Below are 20,441 nucleotides of genomic sequence, written 5' to 3'. Positions count from 1 at the left end.
AGGTGAGACAGGGGATCAGGTGCCCTCTGTGTGCCCACGGAAGGTACGAGGATGGAGGAGCCCAGAGAGGATGAAAGTCTGAACTAGGAAGAGATTTTAGAATTGAGCATGGGCAAAGGAAATGGGGCAGGTGGCAGGGTGGTGCCCATAGTTACAGAGAAGAATTGACTAGAAAAATAGAAAAAATAAGAATTGACTAGAAAAATAAAAAATAGAAAATCACAGATGTCATGGGAAGCATTTCAGGATTGCACTAGTCATGGTAAGATGACCACATGATAATAGCTACCATTTATTCATTGTTTACTTTGTGCTCGGTGCTTTTGTTTATTTAATACTAGACACTGCTGAGCGCTGGGCATACAGTGATGAACAGGGTTGTCTACATTGTACCCTCTTAGAGCTTACATCCTGGTGAGTTTTATGCTGTATGTCATTTCGTCCTGAGAACCACAAGAGGCTAGAATTATTATCCTCATTTTACAGACGAGAAGACTGAGGCTCAGAGAGGTTGAGTCAGTTGCCCAGGTCCCACATAGAAAGAGTTTGGTGGAGCTGGGATTTGAACACGGTTCTGTCTGATGCCTAAGCCTCTAAAGCCCTGTACTGTGAGAATATGAGTGGAGAAAGGGTATCCAGATGCAAGTGGAAGAAGCCTTTGAGGGGACAGTTGGAGTCAAGGGGTGGTGATAGAATACAGATTTCAAAGGAGGGATTGAGGGGGCAAGGAGTTTAGAGATTTTATTTGACCAAGAATGGAGGGAGGGCTTCCCTGGTGGCGCAGTGCTTGAGAGTCCGCCTGCCGATGCAGGGGACACGGGTTCGTGCCCCGGTCCGGGAGGATCCCGTGTGCCGCGGAGCGGCTGGGCCCGTGAGCCATGGCCGCTGAGCCTGCGCGTCCGGAGCCTGTGCTCCGCAACGGGAGAGGCCACAGTGGTGGGGGGCCCGCGTCCCGCAAAAAGAAAAAAAAAAAAAAAAAGAATGGAGGGAGAGGGATTCCTTGAAAACTGCTTGCAGGCACAGGCCAAGTGCAAGGGCCCTGGGAAAATATGGACTTGACCTTGAGAGAGGAGTTGACATTGTCTTTCTAGGTGGTCAGCTGTAGCCAGCCCTGCTCTGTTGGAGTGTGTGCCACTAGGCGTGGCCTCCTGGGACCGTGGGGCCTGAAATTCCCAGGGCCCTTGAGATCTGAGCATCCTGGGGCCTACGAAGCCTAAACCTCTGGGATCGGGGTCTTCTCTGCTTGCGATCTCTATATGGAAGGGGAGCTTAGCGCCCCAGGCAGCCCAGAACCAATTATTCTGCCATGCTGGGTAGCCAGAAGGTATCTGAAAACATTGAGAGGAAGGTTCTTTGCCATAGCACATTATCTTTAGCTCACCAGCCACGCAGTGACTCTGCAATTACAAAGCAGCCGTGGAACAGACACAGCTTAACAGTGCGTTGTAAGTTTTACGGTTAGTAAAGATAAGTGCAAAATTTATCCCTAAAGAACAAAGCAATTAAAAAAGTACATAATGAAGCAATTACCTAGAAATGGTGGGGAGCAGAAGGAGAGGACCCATGGACAATTTTATTCTGGAAGGGTCTTCACACTTACATTTCTTTAATTGTGTTCAATGAGAGAGCCATAGCAAAGTAAGATTAATAAACTGCACAGAAGAGGTAACAATTGATAAAGGGGTTTGAGAGCCAAGCTGAAGAAAATGTTACCTTGTTAAAAAGTTAGGACCAAGGTGGAAAATAGCTATAAAGGCCATTATTGGGACCATTAATGAAATTTGATTATAGGCTGTGGATTAGATAATAGTAATGTCTCAGTGTATAATTTCCAGATTTGGGGAAAAAAGAGCAAAAGTGTAAAAAACCTGGGAGCCAGCAATGGATGTTAAAGCTCCGGAGAGTCAGTTTCTCACTCCTTTTCTTATTCGTTTTTTGTTTCGTATTTTGTCTTTCTTTAATTGAGTCTGCCTGCTGCTTTGTGTTGTGCCCTTGGAAGGTAACTTCTTTGCCACCATTACATCGTGTTTCCAATTTTCCAGGAAGGGACCAGCAGGCAAGGCCAGAATCAGCTCCTCAGAATGACTGATAGAAACTGAGCAGGGACTGCCCCCCACTTCCTTCTTCCGCCCCTCCTCCTCTTCCTCCTCGCCTTCCTCCCCCTCCTCTCCCCTTCCTCTCCCTCCCCTCCCCCTCTCTTCCTCCTCTCCCTCCTCCTCCCCCTCCTCCTCCCCTTCCTCCTCCTCCTCCTCCCCCTCCTCCTCCTCTTCCTCTCCCTCTCCTCCCCCTCCTCCTCTCTTCCTCCTCTTCTCCCTCCTCCCCCTCGTCCTCTTCAGCATCAGCATCTGTCTCATCATGATCACCATCCAAACAGTGTTGTGGTTTGCTTTTGAAAAATCCTCCTACTCACAAATCTCAAATTGCAGAAGGGGAATTAAGAGACATCTACTCCCACTGCAAATGCTCTTCACTTTGTAAAGCCATGCAAGGGGCAAGATCCTGATGAGTAAAATTTCCCAGTGCTTACCAATGATGGTTTACAGAAATTATCCCTACACACAAGTTTTTCCATCAAGCGGGCTTACCTGCACATAAAGTCAGCCCTGAAGATAGTCACCCCCAGTAACACCCCCAGGAGATATTTACTCCCCAAGGTCCTGTCTCTCTCTGTGTCTGGGCTCGCTCTCTAGTTTTGGATAGTCTAATGAACGGGACCTCTTTCCTTGCTTAGTGCTGGCCACACTCAATGCAGTGTGTCTGGCTTTATTCATTATGCCTACTTCAAATGCTGCTCATCAGTGAGTGCGGGTCTTGACGGCGTGTGTCATTTTCACTGCCTTAGAATTGGTAGTCCTATAAAGAAGTCATGGCGTAGGGGAGAGAAAATATTAGTAATACTATGATTTCAAGGCAGATGCTTATCTTGGGTTTCAGTGTTTCTAAAATCAGGTTGTGCCTGATAAATTTGGCATGTATAGATAAATAATAAATATATAAATAAATTACAATTTATTATCCAAATCAGAACACTTTTGAGAGTAAAAGAGGATACCACTAACTGTTACACTGGACCAGCAGGCATGAACCAATGTTGTCATGGGCAAACCAGGACATGATCACTTAACTTATAATTTTATATGTACATTTAATGCAATTTCATTCATTTGACATTATTTGGTAGGCGCCTGCCATAGGTGACATTGGGCATACAATGTTTAACATTGAGCGTGTAATGCTTAAAATTACATGCTTAATATTTGGCATACAATGTTTAAAAAGTAAACACAGCCCCTTCCCTCTTGGAGCTGATGGTATAATGGGACAGACAGCTGATAAAAGGGAACAAAGAATAGATGTATAGTTACAAATTGTAGTGAGTGCTGTATTAGTCAATTCCGGCTGCCATAACAAAATACCATAGACTGGATGGCTTAAACAACAGAAGTTTATTTTCTCACAGTTCTGAAGGCTGAAAGTCTGAGATCAGGGAACCAGCATGGTCAGATTCTGGTGAGAGCTCTCCTCCTGGCTTCCAGACAGCCACCATCCTGCTGTGCCCTACATGGTAGAGAGAGAGCTCTACAGTCCCTTCCTCTTCTTATAAGGACACCAGTTGTGTCTGGTCAGGATTCAGTCCTTACAAACTTATTGGACCTTCGTCACATCCTTAAAGGCTCTATCTCCAATACAGTCACATGGTGGGGGGCTGGTGATAAGTCTTCAACATATGAATTTTCGGGGTCGGAGGGACACAATGAAAAGCACAGAATGTAAGTTCCAAAAAGTCATGGGCTTTGTAGGTTTCGTTCAGTGACAAAATTCCCATCTCATATTACAGCCCCCAGCACAAAGGAAGGAAATACTAAATAAATAATGGTTGAATTGAATTAAAGCGGAGAAGGGACATGATCTGATTTATAATTTTAGAAGATGGATTGGACGGCAACAAACTTGCAAACAAGCAAGAAAACTTGTTAGAAGGCTATTGATAGGCGGAGGGAGGGGACGCGGGCTCATTGCTGTGTGTGCCCTGCAGTCTGTCCCTCACTCGCCGCTGACGGCCTGTCTCGTCGCCTGCAAGCGGTGCCGCCGCCCCACAGAAACGTTTCGATTACCCTCAGTCCTTCGCCAGATGAGGCCAGTGTCCAGGGCACTGGCTTCTCATCTCACTCGGGCTTATGCCAAAGATGTAAAATTTGGTGTGGATGCCCGAGCCTTAATGCTTCAAGGTGTAGACCTTTTAGCTGATGCTGTAGCCATTACTATGGAGCCAAAGGCAAGGACAGTGATTATTGAACAGAGTTGGGGAAGTCCCAGAGTGACAAAAGATGGTGTGACTGTTGCAACGTCCATTGACTTAAAAGATAAATATAAAAATATTGGCGCTAAACTTGTTCAAGATATTGCCAATAACACAAGAGGGTGGGGATGGTACCACTACTGCTACTGTACTGGCTCTATCGCCAAGGAAGGCTTCGAGAAGCTTAGCAAAGGTGCTAATCCAGTGGAAATCAGGGGAGGTGTGATGTTAGCTGTTGATGCTATAATTGCTGAACTTAAGAAGCAGTCTAAACCTGTGGCAACCCCAGAAGAGATAGCCCAGGTTACTACGATTCCTGCCAATGGAGACAAAGAAATTGGCAACATCATTTCTGATGCGATGAAAAAGGTTGGAAGAAAGTGCGTTATCACAGTAAAGGATGGAAAAACACAGAATGACGAAATTAGAAATTATTGAAGGCATGAAGTTTGATAGAGGGTATATCTCTGCATACTTTATTAATACATCAAAAGGTCAGAAATGTGAATTCCAAGATGTGTATGTTCTGTTGAGTGAAAAGAAAATTTTGGTGTCCAGTCCATTGTTCCTGCTCTTGAAATTGCCAACGCTCACCATAAGCCCTTGGTCATAATTGCTGAAGATGTGGATGGAGAAGCTCTAAGTACACTTGTTTTGAATAGGCTGAAAGTTGGTCTTCAGGTTATAGCAGTCAAAGCTCCAGGTTTTGGTGACAACAGAAAGAACCAGCTTAAAGACATGGCTATTGCTACTGGTGGTACAGCATTTGGAGAAGAAGGGCTAACTCTAAATCTTGAAGATGTTCAGCCTCATGACTTAGGAAAAGTTGGAGAGATCATTGTGACCAAAGATGACGCCATGCTCTTGAAAGGAAAAGGTGACAAGGCTCAAATTGAAAAGCGTATTCAAGAAATCATCGAGCAGTTAGATATTACAGCTAGTGAATATGAAAAGGAAAAACTGAATGAACGTCTGGCAAAACTCTCAGATGGTGTTGCTGTGCTAAAGGTTGGTGGGACAAGTGACGTTGAAGTGAATGGAAAGAAAGACAGAGTTACAGATGCCCTTAATGCTACGTGAGCTGCTGTTGAAGAAGGCATTGTTTTGGGAAGGGGCTGTGCCCTGCTTCAGTGCCTTCCAGCCTTGGATTCAAAACTCCAGCTAATGAAGATCAAAAAATTAGTATAGAAATTATTTTTAAAACACTCAAAATTCCTGCAATGACCATTGCTAAGAATGCAGGTGTTGAAATTGAGAAAATTTTGCAGATTTCTTCAGAAGTTGGTTATGACGCTATGCTTGGAGATTTTGTGAATATGGTGGAAAAAGGAATCACCGATCCAACTAAGGTTGTAAGAAGTGCCTTACTGGATGCTGCCGGAGTGGCCTCTCTGTTAACTACAGTAGAAGTCGTAGTCACAGAAATTCCTAAAGAAGAGAATGATCCTGGAATGGGCGGAACGGGTGGGGTGGGAGGTGGGATGGGAGGTGGCATGTCCTGATTCCTAGAATAGTGCTTTACCATCATTAATGAGATGTGAAAGGAAGCTCAAGGCAGCGTTCCTCACCAATAACTTTAAGAGAGGTCAGTTGAAGGAGATGACTGAAGAAAAGGCTGGCTGATGTTTGAGAAAATCACTATAACCATCAGTTACTGGTTTCAGTTGACAACATAGAATGGTTTACTGCTGTCATTGTCCATACCTACAGATAATTTATTTTGTATTTTTGAATAAGGACATTTGTACATTCCTGGTTAAAAAAAAAAAAAAAGAAGGCTATTGATAGAGTTGTCCACACAAAAATGATTGGAGCAGAATGTTGTCTGTGCATATTGAGAGATGTGATTAAATTTAAGCTATATTTAGGAGGTAGAACTGACTGCATTTGCTGATGCATTACTGGCTGTGAAGGGGGAGGAAGAGGACATAATTACAGATGAGTTACATAATTATTTATGTAGGTTTCAGGCGTGGGCTATTAGACAGATGAGGGGAAGATGAAGGGACATCTGGGGAGGCAGGGAAGGAAATCATGAACTTGGTTTTGGACAAGGTAAGCTTGCGATGCCTGAGAGACACACACGTGGAGGTGACATGTAGGCAGGTGGATATATAAATCTCAAGCTCAGCAGAATGTGGTGTTTCCTCCTGCCCTGAAACGTTCTTATTACTGCGGTGGTGAATCTTATCATCAGTGGAATCTTACACTGGTAATAGTTATACCTCACACTTAGTGGGCTCTAAACTTGGGCTAGGTGTTGAAATTCTCTCATTTGATCCTCACATCTACTTTTGCAATGTGTCATTTTTGTGACACGTTGCACAGACAAGAAAACTGAATATTAGAAAGTGAAATGAAATGTCTGAAGTCACCAATCTAGCAAATGGGAAATGTAGGATTTGACAGCAAGACTGTTTAACCCCCCTGTTCTCTGACCACAATGTCCTCCTGTCTCACAAGAGGCAGAGGTCTTGGAAACATTTCCTACTGTGCTTCTATATTATCATGTGACCGTGAACCTCAGGTGGGAAATAAAAGGTAATCTGTTAGGTCCCCTGCAGTTCTGCTATACTGCAGTGCTGATCTCTTTTGTAAATCCCATTGTTTTTTCTTTTCTTTTTTTTTTTTTGCGGTACGCAGGCCTCTCACTGCTGTGGCCTCTCCCGCCGCGGAGCACAGGCTCCGGACGCGCGGGCCCAGTGGCCATGGCCCACGGGCCCAGCCGCTGCGTGGCATGTGGGTTCCTCCCGGACCGGGGCACGAACCTGCGTCCCCTGCATCGGCAGGTGGACTCTCAACCACTGTGCCACCAGGGAAGCCCGTAAATCCCATTTTTAATGTGAGTTTGCTGTAGGTACCTATCAGAGATGAAACCCAAGCTGACAATTCCTTTTGATGTGTATGAAAAGGGCAAATCTCTTTAAGTGAAAACCCAGCACACTAGCTTTCTTAATCTGAATTCCAGTGGAGTAAGAGGAAAACTCTTTAGAACAAATACTTCTGCGTGAGAAAATGTTCAGCATCTCAGATTTGTTTTATCATCTGAACGATAACCTCGAGCGTTCCTCTGAGCCGAATGTGGGTGTGATGCTTGGGCCAGACACACAGCTTTTCCTCTAATGTTTGCACCCAGGGTCTGCCAAACTTCCCCACCTATGCAGTCCCAGTGACACATGGGTCACCTGTCATCTGGCTCCACCATGCTGGGAGGTGACAGCTTGTATTATACTTTCCTCTAGTGATTCTGATTGCCCTGCATTTCAGAAAGGACCCTCCTAACGTATCCTCCTGCCTTATCCTTTGAACCAGTGTCACTCTTTTTGTCTGTGTGTGGGAGGGGCATCTGGTATGGACAGTCAATTTGAATTTGATTGGAACATGCTAACGAGCCGTTCATATGGGGAGTAGGGGCTGTTTCTGATTAGATTAAACTTCTGAGAGAGGAAAGAAACAGCCACTGATTAAAGACATAAAAAAGGAAACACATTAAATGAGTCAGTGGTTCATCTTCATACAGCAAAGTATAAATTAAACATATTCCTGGGGATCAGCTTTGAATAGCGGCTGGGTAGAGCGAGCTTTTCTGGATACATCCACAGGAGAAGGCGCTTACAGCAACTCAGAGGGGCTTAACCCACCAGAGAGGGCTCCGAGAACTCCTGAGTAAATGGATGGGCTGAGTTATCTGATAAAAATGACTCTCACACTAGGGACGGGAAGGGTTTTATTTGGATTTCAGAAAATTGTTCCCTGAGTCCCTGTGACATTCAAGCTCATTATTATTCTCTACAGCATCAGTGATGGTAATGGAGCCAGAGATCTTAGTTCAAAACAAAAGATGCAATTAGAGTAGAGAGCACGCGTGTCAATGGGACCCTGATTTGGACCGTGGCCAATACTTCTGTCTCAGAGCTTGGGGCTTCTGTAGTTTTGGTTCTATAGAAACGCCTGGGCTGGAACTAGCCTTCTCGGCTTCATGCACGGGGAAGCTGTGAGGGTCAGCCCTGCTAGACTGTGTCACCTGACCAGGGCTGGCGGTGTGGCTGCAGCCCCGCCTCCTGCTGGCTCACACTAGGATCTGTGGAGCTGCCGTGGGGCTGCTACCTGTGGCCGTCGGAGGAGCCCTGAGTCATGCGTGGTCTCCAAGCCCCTGGCTTCTCCTCTTCCAGCCTGCTGGCTTCTCCCTTGGTTTTCTGACTGCTGCTCTGGTTCTGAACTGGAACCAGACTCTCCCCTACAGCCTGTTTTGCAGGAGTCCTAATACCTGCCTACCCCTGGCAGCTCCCTCTCTCCCCCACTGGGGACTAAATCTCCTCTCTGTATCTTCAGTCCCTAGTGGGGACCTGCTCTGAATGGACTCATCATCTGGACCTGGACAGTCTCTCCCCATGCCTGGAAACTTCTGCTGCAAAGTCTCACCCAATAGATTGAACCCCTTGCTATCCATGCTGCAGGGCCCAAGCCTCTCTGGTCACTTTGCCTCTCCACATGCCGGCAGCTTGTGTGCATCAGGGAAATGTTCACAGTCTGCAACAGCAGCCCCCAAACCCCAAAGGCTGAACCCAGGACAAGTTTATTTCTCACTCACTTCACAGTCCTCTAAATGTTGGGGGGGCTCTCCTGGCCAGCTCTTCTCCAAGTGGTAACTGAGGACTCAGGTTGCTTGGGGGTTCCCCTTCTTTGAACTTCAAGGTCATCTTGGCGTAAACATCCAGCGGATTGGGGGGAGAAGTGGCAGAAGTGTTCATGGGTTTCCCACACAGCATACTTACCCACCTGGGCCTGAAAGTGACAGCTGTAATTTCCTCTCTTATTTCATTGGCCTGAGCTGCTCACACAATCCCTTCCGACTTCAAAGAAGGCTGGGAGATGTAGAGGAACACACAGATAAGTGTTAGGAGTCAGCCACTTTCTTGGAGACTCCCCTTCTCCTGGCTTCACGTCCCCAACCCCAGGTAGGACCAGGCCTGTCTTCTTCCTTTTCTTCCGTTCTGTCTTGAGTCCACCCTAGCCTGCATTTAGACAATAGTAATCAGGGCTGTTGGCTGCTATGAGTTTTAAGGTAACCATGTATAAGTTCACCTTGTTTGGAACCACTGAAAGAGGGCTTCTAATCTCAATGACCACGTGTTTGCTAAGCGATCCTCCTGGAATTTCCCATAAGGAGATGAACTTTCATGGTCCCAATCTTTAGAGTCAGAGCATTAGAGTCCAAGGAAAGCTGGGGCCCCTGTCTATAATGGGCTGGTTTGCTGAGCTTGGCACCATGGCTGCCCCTGGGTTTCCTATAGGTAAACAGCTATTTCAGCAAATCTCAAGTCCCTGCAGAACAGCCTTTTAACTTTTTCTTCATGAAAAGTTTCCAGACATTCCAGCCCAGCTGGTCTCTTGGATTCCTACCAGATGAATCCTCCTGCTGCCTTCTGAGAGTTATGAAGGATCCCTTTCAAACAGGGAAACTGCTTCAAGGGCTTCTTATGGCTGACCCAAAATCAGACCCCTTCAGGGACATCTTCCAAGAAAAAGCATCGTTTTTTGTTTTTTTTTTTTTCCCGAGCAGCAATTCTGTCCAAAAGACCTTTAGGCAGTGTTTTATTGTAAGAATAGGGCTTGGGAAACTGGATCCCCAGGGAGTGTTTTTCTGTGGAGTCTGATGGAAGAATAAGCATTGTCAGACTTTAAAAAATGTTTCCTTACACTTGAAAAGAATGAAATGTCTGCCTTTGGAAACCTGGGAGAGCACCGAGGAAAGTGCACAGGGGGATGACTCAGAACTAAGGCTCAACTCTCAATCCTTCATTCATGCAACTTATCGAGTATCTATCATGTGCCAGGCCCTGTTTAGGCTCTTGAGATTCCTTAAGGAGAGCAAGGTGGCCATGGGTCTTCTCTCACAGGCTGGTGTTTTGGGCCCATAAATAGGAAAAAATGCTCCATCTCACTGGTACTCAGGGAAATGCAAATTAAAACTACAGTGAGAGTGAATTTCACACCCATCTATGAACGATGCCAAACGTTGGCAAGATTGTAAAGCAACATGAGTGCTCATCTGTTCTGGTGGGACTGGAACATGGGATTCTCACTTTGGAAGAGTTTCACTCTCCCTGGGAGAGTTGAACGTGTGTTCTAACCTATGGCTCAGAAATTCCACTATGTGCAGATACACAGAGAGGTGCTCTCTCTTGGGTGCCAAGAGACATGTATAAGAATATTCGAAGGAGCACTGTTCATAATCCTGAAAACAACCAGACTGTGGGCCACCAGGAGAATGCGTAAATAAATGTCTGTACATTTATACGATGGAGCACAATGGTGATGAAAATAAATGAAGCAAGAAGCAAGTTGAAGAATGCAGAAAATACACTTCCATGTATACAGCATTTAAAACCAGGTAAAACTAAGTACGTAGTTGAGCTTGATGGCAAGGAAATTATTAACAAGATTCAGGATAATGGGTTACCTTTGTGGGTAAGGAGCAGCACACAGAGATTTCTAAGTTGCTGCCAATACTGTTTCTTAAGTGGGCGGTAGGTAAACAGTTGTCCCTTGTGTTATGTGTCTTTAAACTGTACATATACAAGGTACACAGGCACCCAGCTGGAGGAGGTATGGGTGACACGGGAATGCAGAGCAGAGGCATTTACCAAATTCAGGGCAGACAGGGAAAGTAGGTAGGAATTAGCCGGGCAAATAAATATATGTGATAGGGGGAAGAGGCTGACAGCCTCTGGCTTTTGACTTAGCTTTGCCCAGGTTTGACCTCTCTTTCCTTCTCATTCCCGTGCACGCTGCTACTAGAGTGAGACGCATGTGGTGTCTAGGTGATGCCCTAGTCAGTGTCTTTGTTTGCCTGCATTTCTGACCCTACAGCCACTCTGCAAACACGTTGCTGGTCTTCTGCCAGCCATTCTCAGGCCTCAGCCTCCATCTTCCTTGTCTTCCTCCCCCCAGCCTGCCTGGGTTGGCTTTTGACTCTTGTCTCAGCATTTCACAGCCAAGTTAGGCGAGACAGCTACGCATAAAAAGGTAATTAACAAGATGAGCCAAGAAATAAGGACCACTTGAGTGGTGCGAATCGTATTTCAGGACTTTGGAGGAACAGGGCCAGGCTGGCTTTGGTTGGACGGAGAGCAGGAAGGAGGATGTCTGGGCTAAGGGAACAGTGGGAAGATTTTGCCAAGAGAGAAGAGCTCATTAAATGTCATAAGGAGATAAAAGCTGGACAGGATTTGGGATCTTATCCTGTGGACTGTGCTTATGAAGTACAAGACTAAGGTGCCACCGCCCCCAATCACTTACCCTCGGTAGATATTACTAATAAATGGTGGCATGCTTTTCCACTGAGCCCAGACGGAGCCTCAGAATCCTTCTTAACCCAGTGCTTCAGAAGGACATCAACCAGTGAATGGATTTAACATGGGAGTGTTATCTGCTATTCCTACCAAGGACTACAGAGTGATCACCAGACTCTGAGTAGGAGAAATGGTCACACTGTATCCTGATGTCTTGCCTCCAGTGTCTCCCTATTTTATAACTCCCAATTCACAACTCTACCGGTTGTCTCAAATACTGGGTAATATTTGAGGTATTGGCAAGAACACTTAGAACCACAGAATGCAAAAGGTAGAAGGTATCTAACATGTCACTGAGTCCAGCTCCTCCATTTGGCAGCTGGAAGAAACTGAGGCTTGGGAAGGAAGCAGGTTTATTTATGTAAGTGGCAAACATAGGACATAAACTCAGTCTTCTGACCCTGACCTTGTACCAGCAGCTCCCAGTCCTGGGAAGGGAAAGGAACCTGATCCTCCCTAAGAACCTACTAGATGCCTGTCTTTGCTAGAGGGAGCTTTTCATACAGCATTTCTTTTAAACCTGCCAGTTGCCCCAATAAATAGGCAACTGACATCCAAGAACAGGTCCAAGTGAAAGGCTAATGTGGGACAGAGGCAGGATTCACACTCTGTCTACCAGCCCGCAAGACCTGCATGCTTTCTTGTAGTTCCCAGATGGAGGCACCAAGTTTCTTCAGAAACAATCACAGGATTAGGGCTCCCTGGGAAGGGCTGTTGGTGAGTGTGACTCGCTCTTCTGCTTACAACAGTTCAAGTTCTCAGTCACGTCTGGGGGCAGCCCAGCAGCTCCTCCGTGGGCGTCTAGAAGCGTTGGCTAGGTGGGGGGCTTTCTCTACAGTGAGTTCATGGTTCCATAAGATGAAACCGCCTGCAATCGCCCAGGTTCATTTGATAACTTCCCGAGTTTTATAACGGTAATTCAAGTCTGCAGCCAAAGTAACTCTTCTCGTTTGTAGCAGCATGCACTTAAATGTCAGAGCTTTGCTGAAAAACCACTTGGGTTTGAAGGAAGTCATTGTGTTCAGTAAAATCTGGCCCATTTTATGTTTATGGTCTTTAGTAGAGGAGCCAGCTAAGCGAGTTAAGCCGCCTCTCTCTATGGTGAATGAAAGCCCAGGGCTCTGGGATTGCTGGAATCACTCATTCAGATCACAGCTATTGAACATGTCCTGAGTGCCTGGTGTTGGTATATGCAACATGCACCTTGTCTTCCTGGAGCTTATGCTTTATCAGGGCAATGGAGGTGGAGGGCAGACATTGAACGAAGAAATACGTAAATAGAAGTATTGTGAATAAGCATTAATAAGAAAAAGGGTGGGGTGCTAAAGGTATTCAGAGGGGATCTAATTTAGACTGGGTGGGTGAAAGAAGGTAAGATTTGAGGTGGGTAACAAGTGGGGGATTTATTCCAGAAGGATGGAATAGCAGGTGAAAAGGCACAGAGACAGGAAAAAAATTGGTGTGGTCAGGAAACATGTTGCCCAGTGCCCATCCAGAAGCCACGAGGTCCAGCCTTGGGCTGACGTGCCACCAGGCATCCCCAGGGCCTGTAAGACTAGCACACGCCTCACTTGTTATGAGCCTGGGTCACAAGCGCACTAGGTAAAAATTAAGTTCTGCCTTGGTAGTGGCTTCCTGTGCCCTGCGACCCCTGAGACCTCGTCTGCCTTCTTGGTTGCTGACCCTTGGTCTTCATTTCTCAGCCACCCCTTTGGCAGCCAACCCTTGCCCTTCCTCCTCTTGGCACCTCCACCCCTAGAACTTGCAGTGCTAAGCCATCATTCTGTCCCGCATCTTTGCCCTCCCTCCAGCGGCCCTGCTTCTCTGGCACAATGCCTCCCGTCTGTAGCCTCTATCTGGTTTGGGTCTTGCCACATCATGCCAGCTAAGACCTGTGTTCGAGGCCTGGATCCATTTTACTTCCTCATCCTCCCAAACCTCCATGGAAGCTTCATGATGTCATCTTTCGTGAGGTCCAAATGCCAATGATTTTCTTTCCTATCCTTTGTCTGCCATCCACGAGAGGGCCTCTGAGATCAGCTGTGGCTAAGACTTCTGAGATTCTCTCTGGAGCAAGCCATTGGTCAGCGGAGCTGCTCTTCATGCGGGGATCGTGGAGCACAGGCTCTCTCTTGTTTATTTCAGGGTCATTGGTCAGGGTCCGGAAGTGAAGGGGCAAACACGCCAAATACACATCTTCTGCTCCAACCAGAAGCTGCCAGGAACCCAAAGGCTATATCCGAGGCAGATGCTCACGATAGATGAGTTTCTATTCACAGAAGAGAGGAGAGCGGAGACAAGCTCTAGGTGAACAGGTGCTTCCAGTCTCTGGAGAGGAGCCTCTCCCTGCTGGGCCAGGCACTCTGGAGGGCAGCACGTCTGTTGTCTGTTGGGCTTCAGCCAGACACGTGACTCCTCTGCAATCATTTGTCCCCTGAAGGTGGCTGTACAGGAGAAGCCACTAGCAGCAGTCATAATGGTTATTATCAAATACTCAATAATAACAAGTGCAGGCTAAGGGCTTACAATGTTCCGAGCACTACGACAGGGGCTTCCAGAGCCCACTGCTCAGTGTAGCAATCACTGTCATTTGAGTTTCATAGATGGGAGGTGAAGTACCCCAGTGTTGCCACTCAGCCAGCACATGGTGGGGTCAGAATAGACCCAGATGTCCTGATCCCACCTCAGCTGCCATGCATACAGAGCTCACCCGGAGGCAGGCTCGGGGTCAAACACCTACCTGCACTCCATCCCCTTCTTCTACCAGGCGAAATTGAGACTTGGGAGGAGAAACATCCTGCCAAAGGTGACACAGCAGCAGGTGGCAGAGGTAGAGATTGGAATCCACTTCTCGCTGGCTCCAAAGCTGTGCTTTTATAAACTATGCGCTACTCCCACCCAGCTCAGCCATCCCACCTCTGCTGGAAACCCGTGATCTGTTCTAGGCACCATTTAGCACATGTCTAAAGGAGAATGTGGTGAAGAGCTTGGAGAACATTTTGAAAGAGGGAAGGAGATTAGTAAACCAGTACCAGTGTCATGGTCGGGAAAGACAGGGCTGGGACCACAGAGCATGACAGGCTCACCTAGTCGAAGGGGATACAGAACTGTGACGCTGAACTGACACCCCAAGGATGTCAGGTGAAGCAGGGCGGGGTGGGTATGCAATTGCATGTGCAGAAATCCAGAGGTGAGAGGAAACCCAGCATGCTGGAGGAAGTAAAAACTGTCAGCATGACTGCAGCACGGAGTATGTTAGGAAGCAAGCACGAGGCTGGAGGGGTGGGCAGGGGCCAGGCCCCCGGAGCCTCAGGGGCTGTGCTGGGGAGGGCGCCGTGCAGGCGGGACGGGATCCAATGTACACCTTCAAAAGATCACTCTGGCTGCTGGGTGGAGAAGAGACTGGACGAGGAAGGCAGGAGGGAGGGCAGTTGTTTGGAGGCTGTTGCAGAGTCCAGATGGGACATGGCAGTGGTCTGGATGAGGGCGGTGGCTACAGGATGGGGAGAGGGGAGTAGCTTCAAGAGGTCAGCAGTGAATTCACACGGCTCCTTTCACAGTGCAGCTAAGGGCGGAATGGGAGGTGCTGCCACCACCCTTCTGATTAGAACCAAGGCAGAGGCTCCCACTCTAAGATGAAATGGCGACTGACTCTTTGAGAGACAGGTCTTGGAATAAAAGAGCTTTGTTACAAATCATGTACTGTGTTGGGTCGCTGAAATATGTCAATTAGTAGCCTCCGTTCCAGTGGCACAAAGAATAATTACCCTGACTCCGGGTGTCATCAGTAACATATTCACAGTATTCACAGGCTTTCCTTGAAAATCTGAGCAAAGTGAGTTGGAAATCAGCACAGTCCCCAGAATATATGGGTCACGGACATAAAGGTACACACCCTAGAGCCTTCCATGGCTTCCTTTCCTGGTCCTCGGAACCACCCCTGGGTCTGGAAACTTCCTTCAAAGCATGGTCGCCTGGGGAAACACTGGCTCTTCCTTGAGCTTCGGTCAGGCTCAGACTCATCCTTTTTTTTTTTTTTTTTTTTTTTTTTTTTGTGGTACGCAGGCCTCTCGCTGTTGTGGCCTCTCCCGTTGCGGAGCACAGGCTCCGGATGCGCAGGCTTAGCGGCCATGGCTCACGGGCCCAGCTGCTCCGCGGCATGTGGGATCTTCCCGGACCGGGGCACGAACCCGTGTCCCCTGCATCGGCAGGCGGACTCTCAACCACTGCGCCACCAGGGAAGCCCTAGACTCATCCTTTTGCCTTCGTACTGGCTGTGTGGTCCTGGGCAAGGGACAGCCTTGGTCTCAGTCTCCTTGTTTGGCATTGGAGACAATAATCACTACCTCACAGGGTTATTCTGAAGATTCTGCTGTGTATCATTTGTTCAGTAATAGCCGAGGCTGACTGAGCGCTAATTATGTGCCAGGCCTCTTTCTAAGCACTTTGTCTATGAGCACTTTAATCTCCTCAGCAACCTCTTGAGATGGGAACTCTTAGGATCCCCATTGGAGATGAGGAAACTGAGGCACCCTGAGATCAAGTGATTAACCCAAGGTCACACAGCTACTGTGTGTGATTTGTGCCGGTGCCTGCCACATAGTGGACGCTCAGTGGGGATGCTTGTTTCCTTTCCATTGGCCCTAAATATTAATAATATACTAAATGCAAGACAGGCTTAGGAGGTCAGTCCATTGCCTTCCAACTTCCAACAGGACCAACTGGTGTGAAATAGCTTGGTGGAAGAGAAGACATTCTCTTCCTAACTAGCACGGGGTGGGGAGGGGAATTAAGCTAAATTTGAAGCTGACCTTTCCTTGGAGGAAGACCTATGGTTGTCGATGGGTACACGTTATACGCGCAAGTGTCACCCACCAAGTTGTCCAGTTGACGATACCTAATAAGTGACCCCCGCTGTCCATCAAGAGATCTTGACTGCTTTCCACCAGAAGCCTCACTCGTCCTCTCTGACTAGGTGTTTCAGATTCATCCCACTTTTCTAAGCACCAACCATTTACTGATTGGTTGTCTGGTTAGGCATCAATCATTTATATATTTATTCAACAAGTACTTACAAAGTACCTGTATGTACCAGGCCTTGTGTTCTGTGCTGGAGATGAGAAACGAATGAGATATGGGTTCTGCCCTCTAGCAACACAGTGACGGGGAGGCTGACCTATTAGCAGGTAAGTTGTGGTATCAAGAGCTTTGAGGGCCAGAGGAGGAAGCTCTGCCCCAAGAATGAAGCAAAGACCCCACAATAGTGTGGCTGGGTGGCCAAGATCTTGAGAGATGATATTTTTTTTCAGCTGGAGAAGGAGTAGGGAGGACATTCCAAAATTACAAATAGAATGGGCAAAGGCCTAAAGACACAAAAGGATGTGCACGTTCCAGAACATTGAACTCCCACAGTGTCTGGAATGATTGTGGCAAGGGCTCCAAGACACTGTCCCTCAACGCTCAGGTTACAAGGTCATTTTTATTTTTCAAAATCAAATTGCATCCTGTTCAAGCTCCTACTCACCAAGGTCAGGGAGAAGTTTCATATTATTCCCGTCTTTTTTAAATTTATTCCCTTATTTATAGCTCCCCCCCCCCCCCACTTGGGTTCTGACAGAACTCAGAGCCCAGGAAAGATGGAGCTGCTGCAGGGCGCCTAGCTCTCCCTGTGGAGATCACTCATCTGTGTCCAGGCCCAGGTGGTCCATTTTAAGGCGATGTCTCTGTTGGGAGGCTCTGCTGGTCCCTCCGTGTCAAGCACTGCTGCAGAGACCGTTATCAAGGATTTTGTTAACTTCTCCCCCGGGGCAAGAAGAACCCAGATAGCTGGTCACAAAACGTCTAGTCTCTTCTTTGGGGGAGGGAGGGTGGAAAGACTGGAGAGGGAGGGTGCATTAATTCTTTGCTGGTAAATCCACAGCAACTGGAGACAAGACACAAATTAATGACTCAATAACCTTCCTGTTCTAGGAGTAGAAATAAGCTACAGCTGGCTCCCTTTGCAGACAGGAGAGTAAGGTGAGGAGAGCTGGATGTCTGAGCTGGCGTTCATGGTCACCTATGGTCTGGGTTCCAGGCTCAGGGTCAGGTCTGGGCACTGATGCGTGGCCCGTGTCTTCCGCAGGTGTGGCAGTGTGGCGGGAGCGTGGAGGTCCTGCCCTGCTCGCGGATTGCCCACATTGAGCGAGCCCACAAGCCCTACACCGAGGACCTCACCGCCCATGTCCGCAGGAACGCCCTCAGGGTGGCTGAAGTCTGGATGGACGAATTTAAAAGCCATGTGTACATGGCATGGAACATACCCCAAGAGGTAGGAAGCCCCCGTGGGGGTGGGTTTCTTGGAGGTTGATGGGGGAAAAAAAACCAAACAAAACAAACCTGAAATTCAACCCTTCTTCCCAGGGGACAGCCAGAGTCTTGTTTGCCATGCTGGAGTGAATTCTCAAACCCTAAGATACAAGATGTTGAAGAAAAGGGGCTGACTTACAGGGTGCTAAGGCATCTTACCCACCCCGTCCCTGGTTACCTCCTCCTTGAAGGAGGGCTCCTTCCCTCCAGACAGCAGTGTCCTCATTCTATGTGAGAAAGTTGGACCAAGTGGCTCCGAGGTTCCAACATGCTCCCAGGTTCTCAGCTTCTCTGACAATAGATATTTCATGGTCCTAGATTACAAATATCCCAGTAATTACCAAAATTCACAAAATGCACCTTAGTTTCCCTGTAGACTGGATTCAAACTTCTCCATCGAACCTTTGACCAGACCAATAAGGAATATTCCTATGCCTTTGGGATTGCTTGAGCCACATGGATGGGGCTGGGCTACATTCCCACATTTTTTAGGCTACTTTTAACCCTCACAGAACCTCATCATCACCTGCCACTGTCCTCTAGCCCTCTAGTCACCCACACTTAAGAAGTGTGAGAGAGAAAGCAATGTTTCTTTGGTAGTTCTGTTCAGCCTTGCTGTGTGTCATATGGAAGTAACCTTGGACCGCTGGGTTGGGAGAACCCAACAGATGCCAGCCACGGGATCCCCACCTGCTTGCCAGCTGGTCTGCCTAGAGATCATTGCTTATGTTGCATTTTATGTGAAACGGAGCTGTTGACTGCAGGACCTCTTGCTTTCCTCCCAAGGCCATGGCTTCCCCTCGTGAGTCCTTTAGAAAACCTCTGCTGTCTCTTCCTAATAGGGCAATGATTGATCTTTGCTTAAAGTTTCCATATGAAGGCCTTCTTCCCCGATGTGTCCACCAAGCTAATGTTTTGCTCAGGCAGAGTGATTGAGAAAGTAGGCTGGGTCATGGGTGGGAGCTTTCAGGCAACCCCCTCACTACCATGACCAGGGGGAGGGGTCTTGGGTTGATTGCATCCTCCTACAATCAGTGAGATTTCAGCAGTTGGGAAGAAGAATGAGGAACCAAGCAGTACCAGCGGGAGTGCAGCCAGCCCTGATGAACCAGCCCCGAATGCAGCTCTGACAGTGGGAGTGTTTCTAGGGAAACGGTGGTGCCTTCTAGCCCCATCTGCGGCTGTGGGAGTTGGATCACAGCATTCTGGGCAGGATGCTGAGCCCTGCTGTGGGTGTCCTCTGATAGCAAAATGTTAAGCACACTTGGAAACTCCCCAGGAGCTCACCAGCGAAGAGCAGTGTGGATTCCCGGCTTCTGCAAAGGACTGGGATCCTGTCCGTGGATCCCTGGCTTCTGCAAAGGACTGGGATCCTGTCCGTTACTGTTGTCCCCCGTCTCTCTGTACCCCAAAGCTGCAAACTTGGTAGCCCTCTCCCCCCGATTGCAGCTGCCAGATGTTGAAATAGACAGCAAATCCAAAGAATAGTAGAGAAGTGAGTGAGTAGAAGCAATTGGAAAATGATGAAACTCAGTGTCTGCCTGTGACTCCTAGAAGAGTTCAAACCAAGTCAAGTGGGTGGGGCTGGGGAGTAACACAAGAAAGGCAGATGAGGGGTGGAAATGTCCAGGATGAAGCCTTAGGAGGAGAAGGAAGGGGTCAGCGTGTTTCCTCTTGACCCCCCTGTTCGCTTCTATGTCCAGACTCCCTCTTCTGCCTCTTTCAGGCTTGTGCAAAGAGTCAACACTTTTCCACCTCCCGTCCGCTTCTCAAGTCACATCCCAATACGACCTCGAAGGTGCTTTTGGCAAAGTCATCATGGGCCTCCTAACTGCTGGATTTAATGGCTGTTTTAGAGTCTTTCACTTACAGGATCCCACCTTTTCCTTGAAACTCTTCACTCCCTTAGCTCCAGGATTCCACACCCCAGAACATCCTCATCTCTCCGACTGCTCCTAACTCCGTGTGGGCAAGGCTGACTTCCAGTGGTTGCTTAAGTGCTCCCCAGGGACCCGTCCTTGGCCACCTGCTCTCATGATACGCATCCCAGGGTAATGCCATCTACTCTTATACATTGAGGGCTTCCTAGTTACTCTCTCTAGCCTGGCTTTTGCCTTTAGCTTCAGACTTTCAGCCACACATCTTCTCCTGGGTGTTCCCACAGGCACTTCAGACTGAATCTGACTGAAACTGTGTACATCTTTCCCCCCCCCCCGCCCCGAATCTGCTTCTGTTCTTATTCTCTGTCTAAAGTCATGATACCACCATCTGACCAGACATGTGAGCTTAAACCTGAGTGTCTTCCTTTAATCGTCTTCCATTCCCAGTCCATCACCGAGCCCACCTTTCCATTCCTCTCACTTCTGAGTTCAGGCCTCGTCTCTTCCTCTGCAACAGCCTCTGGTTGGTTTCCTGGCTCAAGTCTTACCCCTCAAGTT

General features: G+C 47.8%; 1 protein-coding gene and 1 pseudogene across 3 annotated transcripts in view; both read left to right on the top strand.

The window, feature by feature from the left end:
• Nucleotides 1–20,441, top strand: part of GALNT18 (polypeptide N-acetylgalactosaminyltransferase 18) — a 361,106-nt gene that overhangs the window by 267,509 nt on the left and 73,156 nt on the right. The window contains exon 7 of one of the 2 annotated variants that reach the window (XM_082844857.1): nucleotides 17,780–17,965. The exons of the other annotated variant lie outside the window; for it this stretch is intronic. Within the exon in view, the coding sequence (XP_082700983.1) occupies nucleotides 17,780–17,965 (186 nt within the window). The remainder of the gene's footprint in view (nucleotides 1–17,779; nucleotides 17,966–20,441) is intronic. 2 annotated transcript variants of the gene reach the window in all.
• LOC309964872 (60 kDa heat shock protein, mitochondrial-like) lies at nucleotides 3,788–5,802 on the top strand (annotated as a pseudogene). Its single transcript has 2 exons — nucleotides 3,788–3,796; nucleotides 4,037–5,802. The product of its transcript is annotated as a 60 kDa heat shock protein, mitochondrial-like (transcript).

This window comes from Leucopleurus acutus (genome assembly GCF_964270905.1).
Source record: "Leucopleurus acutus genome assembly, chromosome: 8".
NCBI lineage: Eukaryota > Metazoa > Chordata > Mammalia > Artiodactyla > Delphinidae > Leucopleurus > Leucopleurus acutus.
This window is presented reverse-complemented; position numbering and strand designations above follow the sequence as displayed.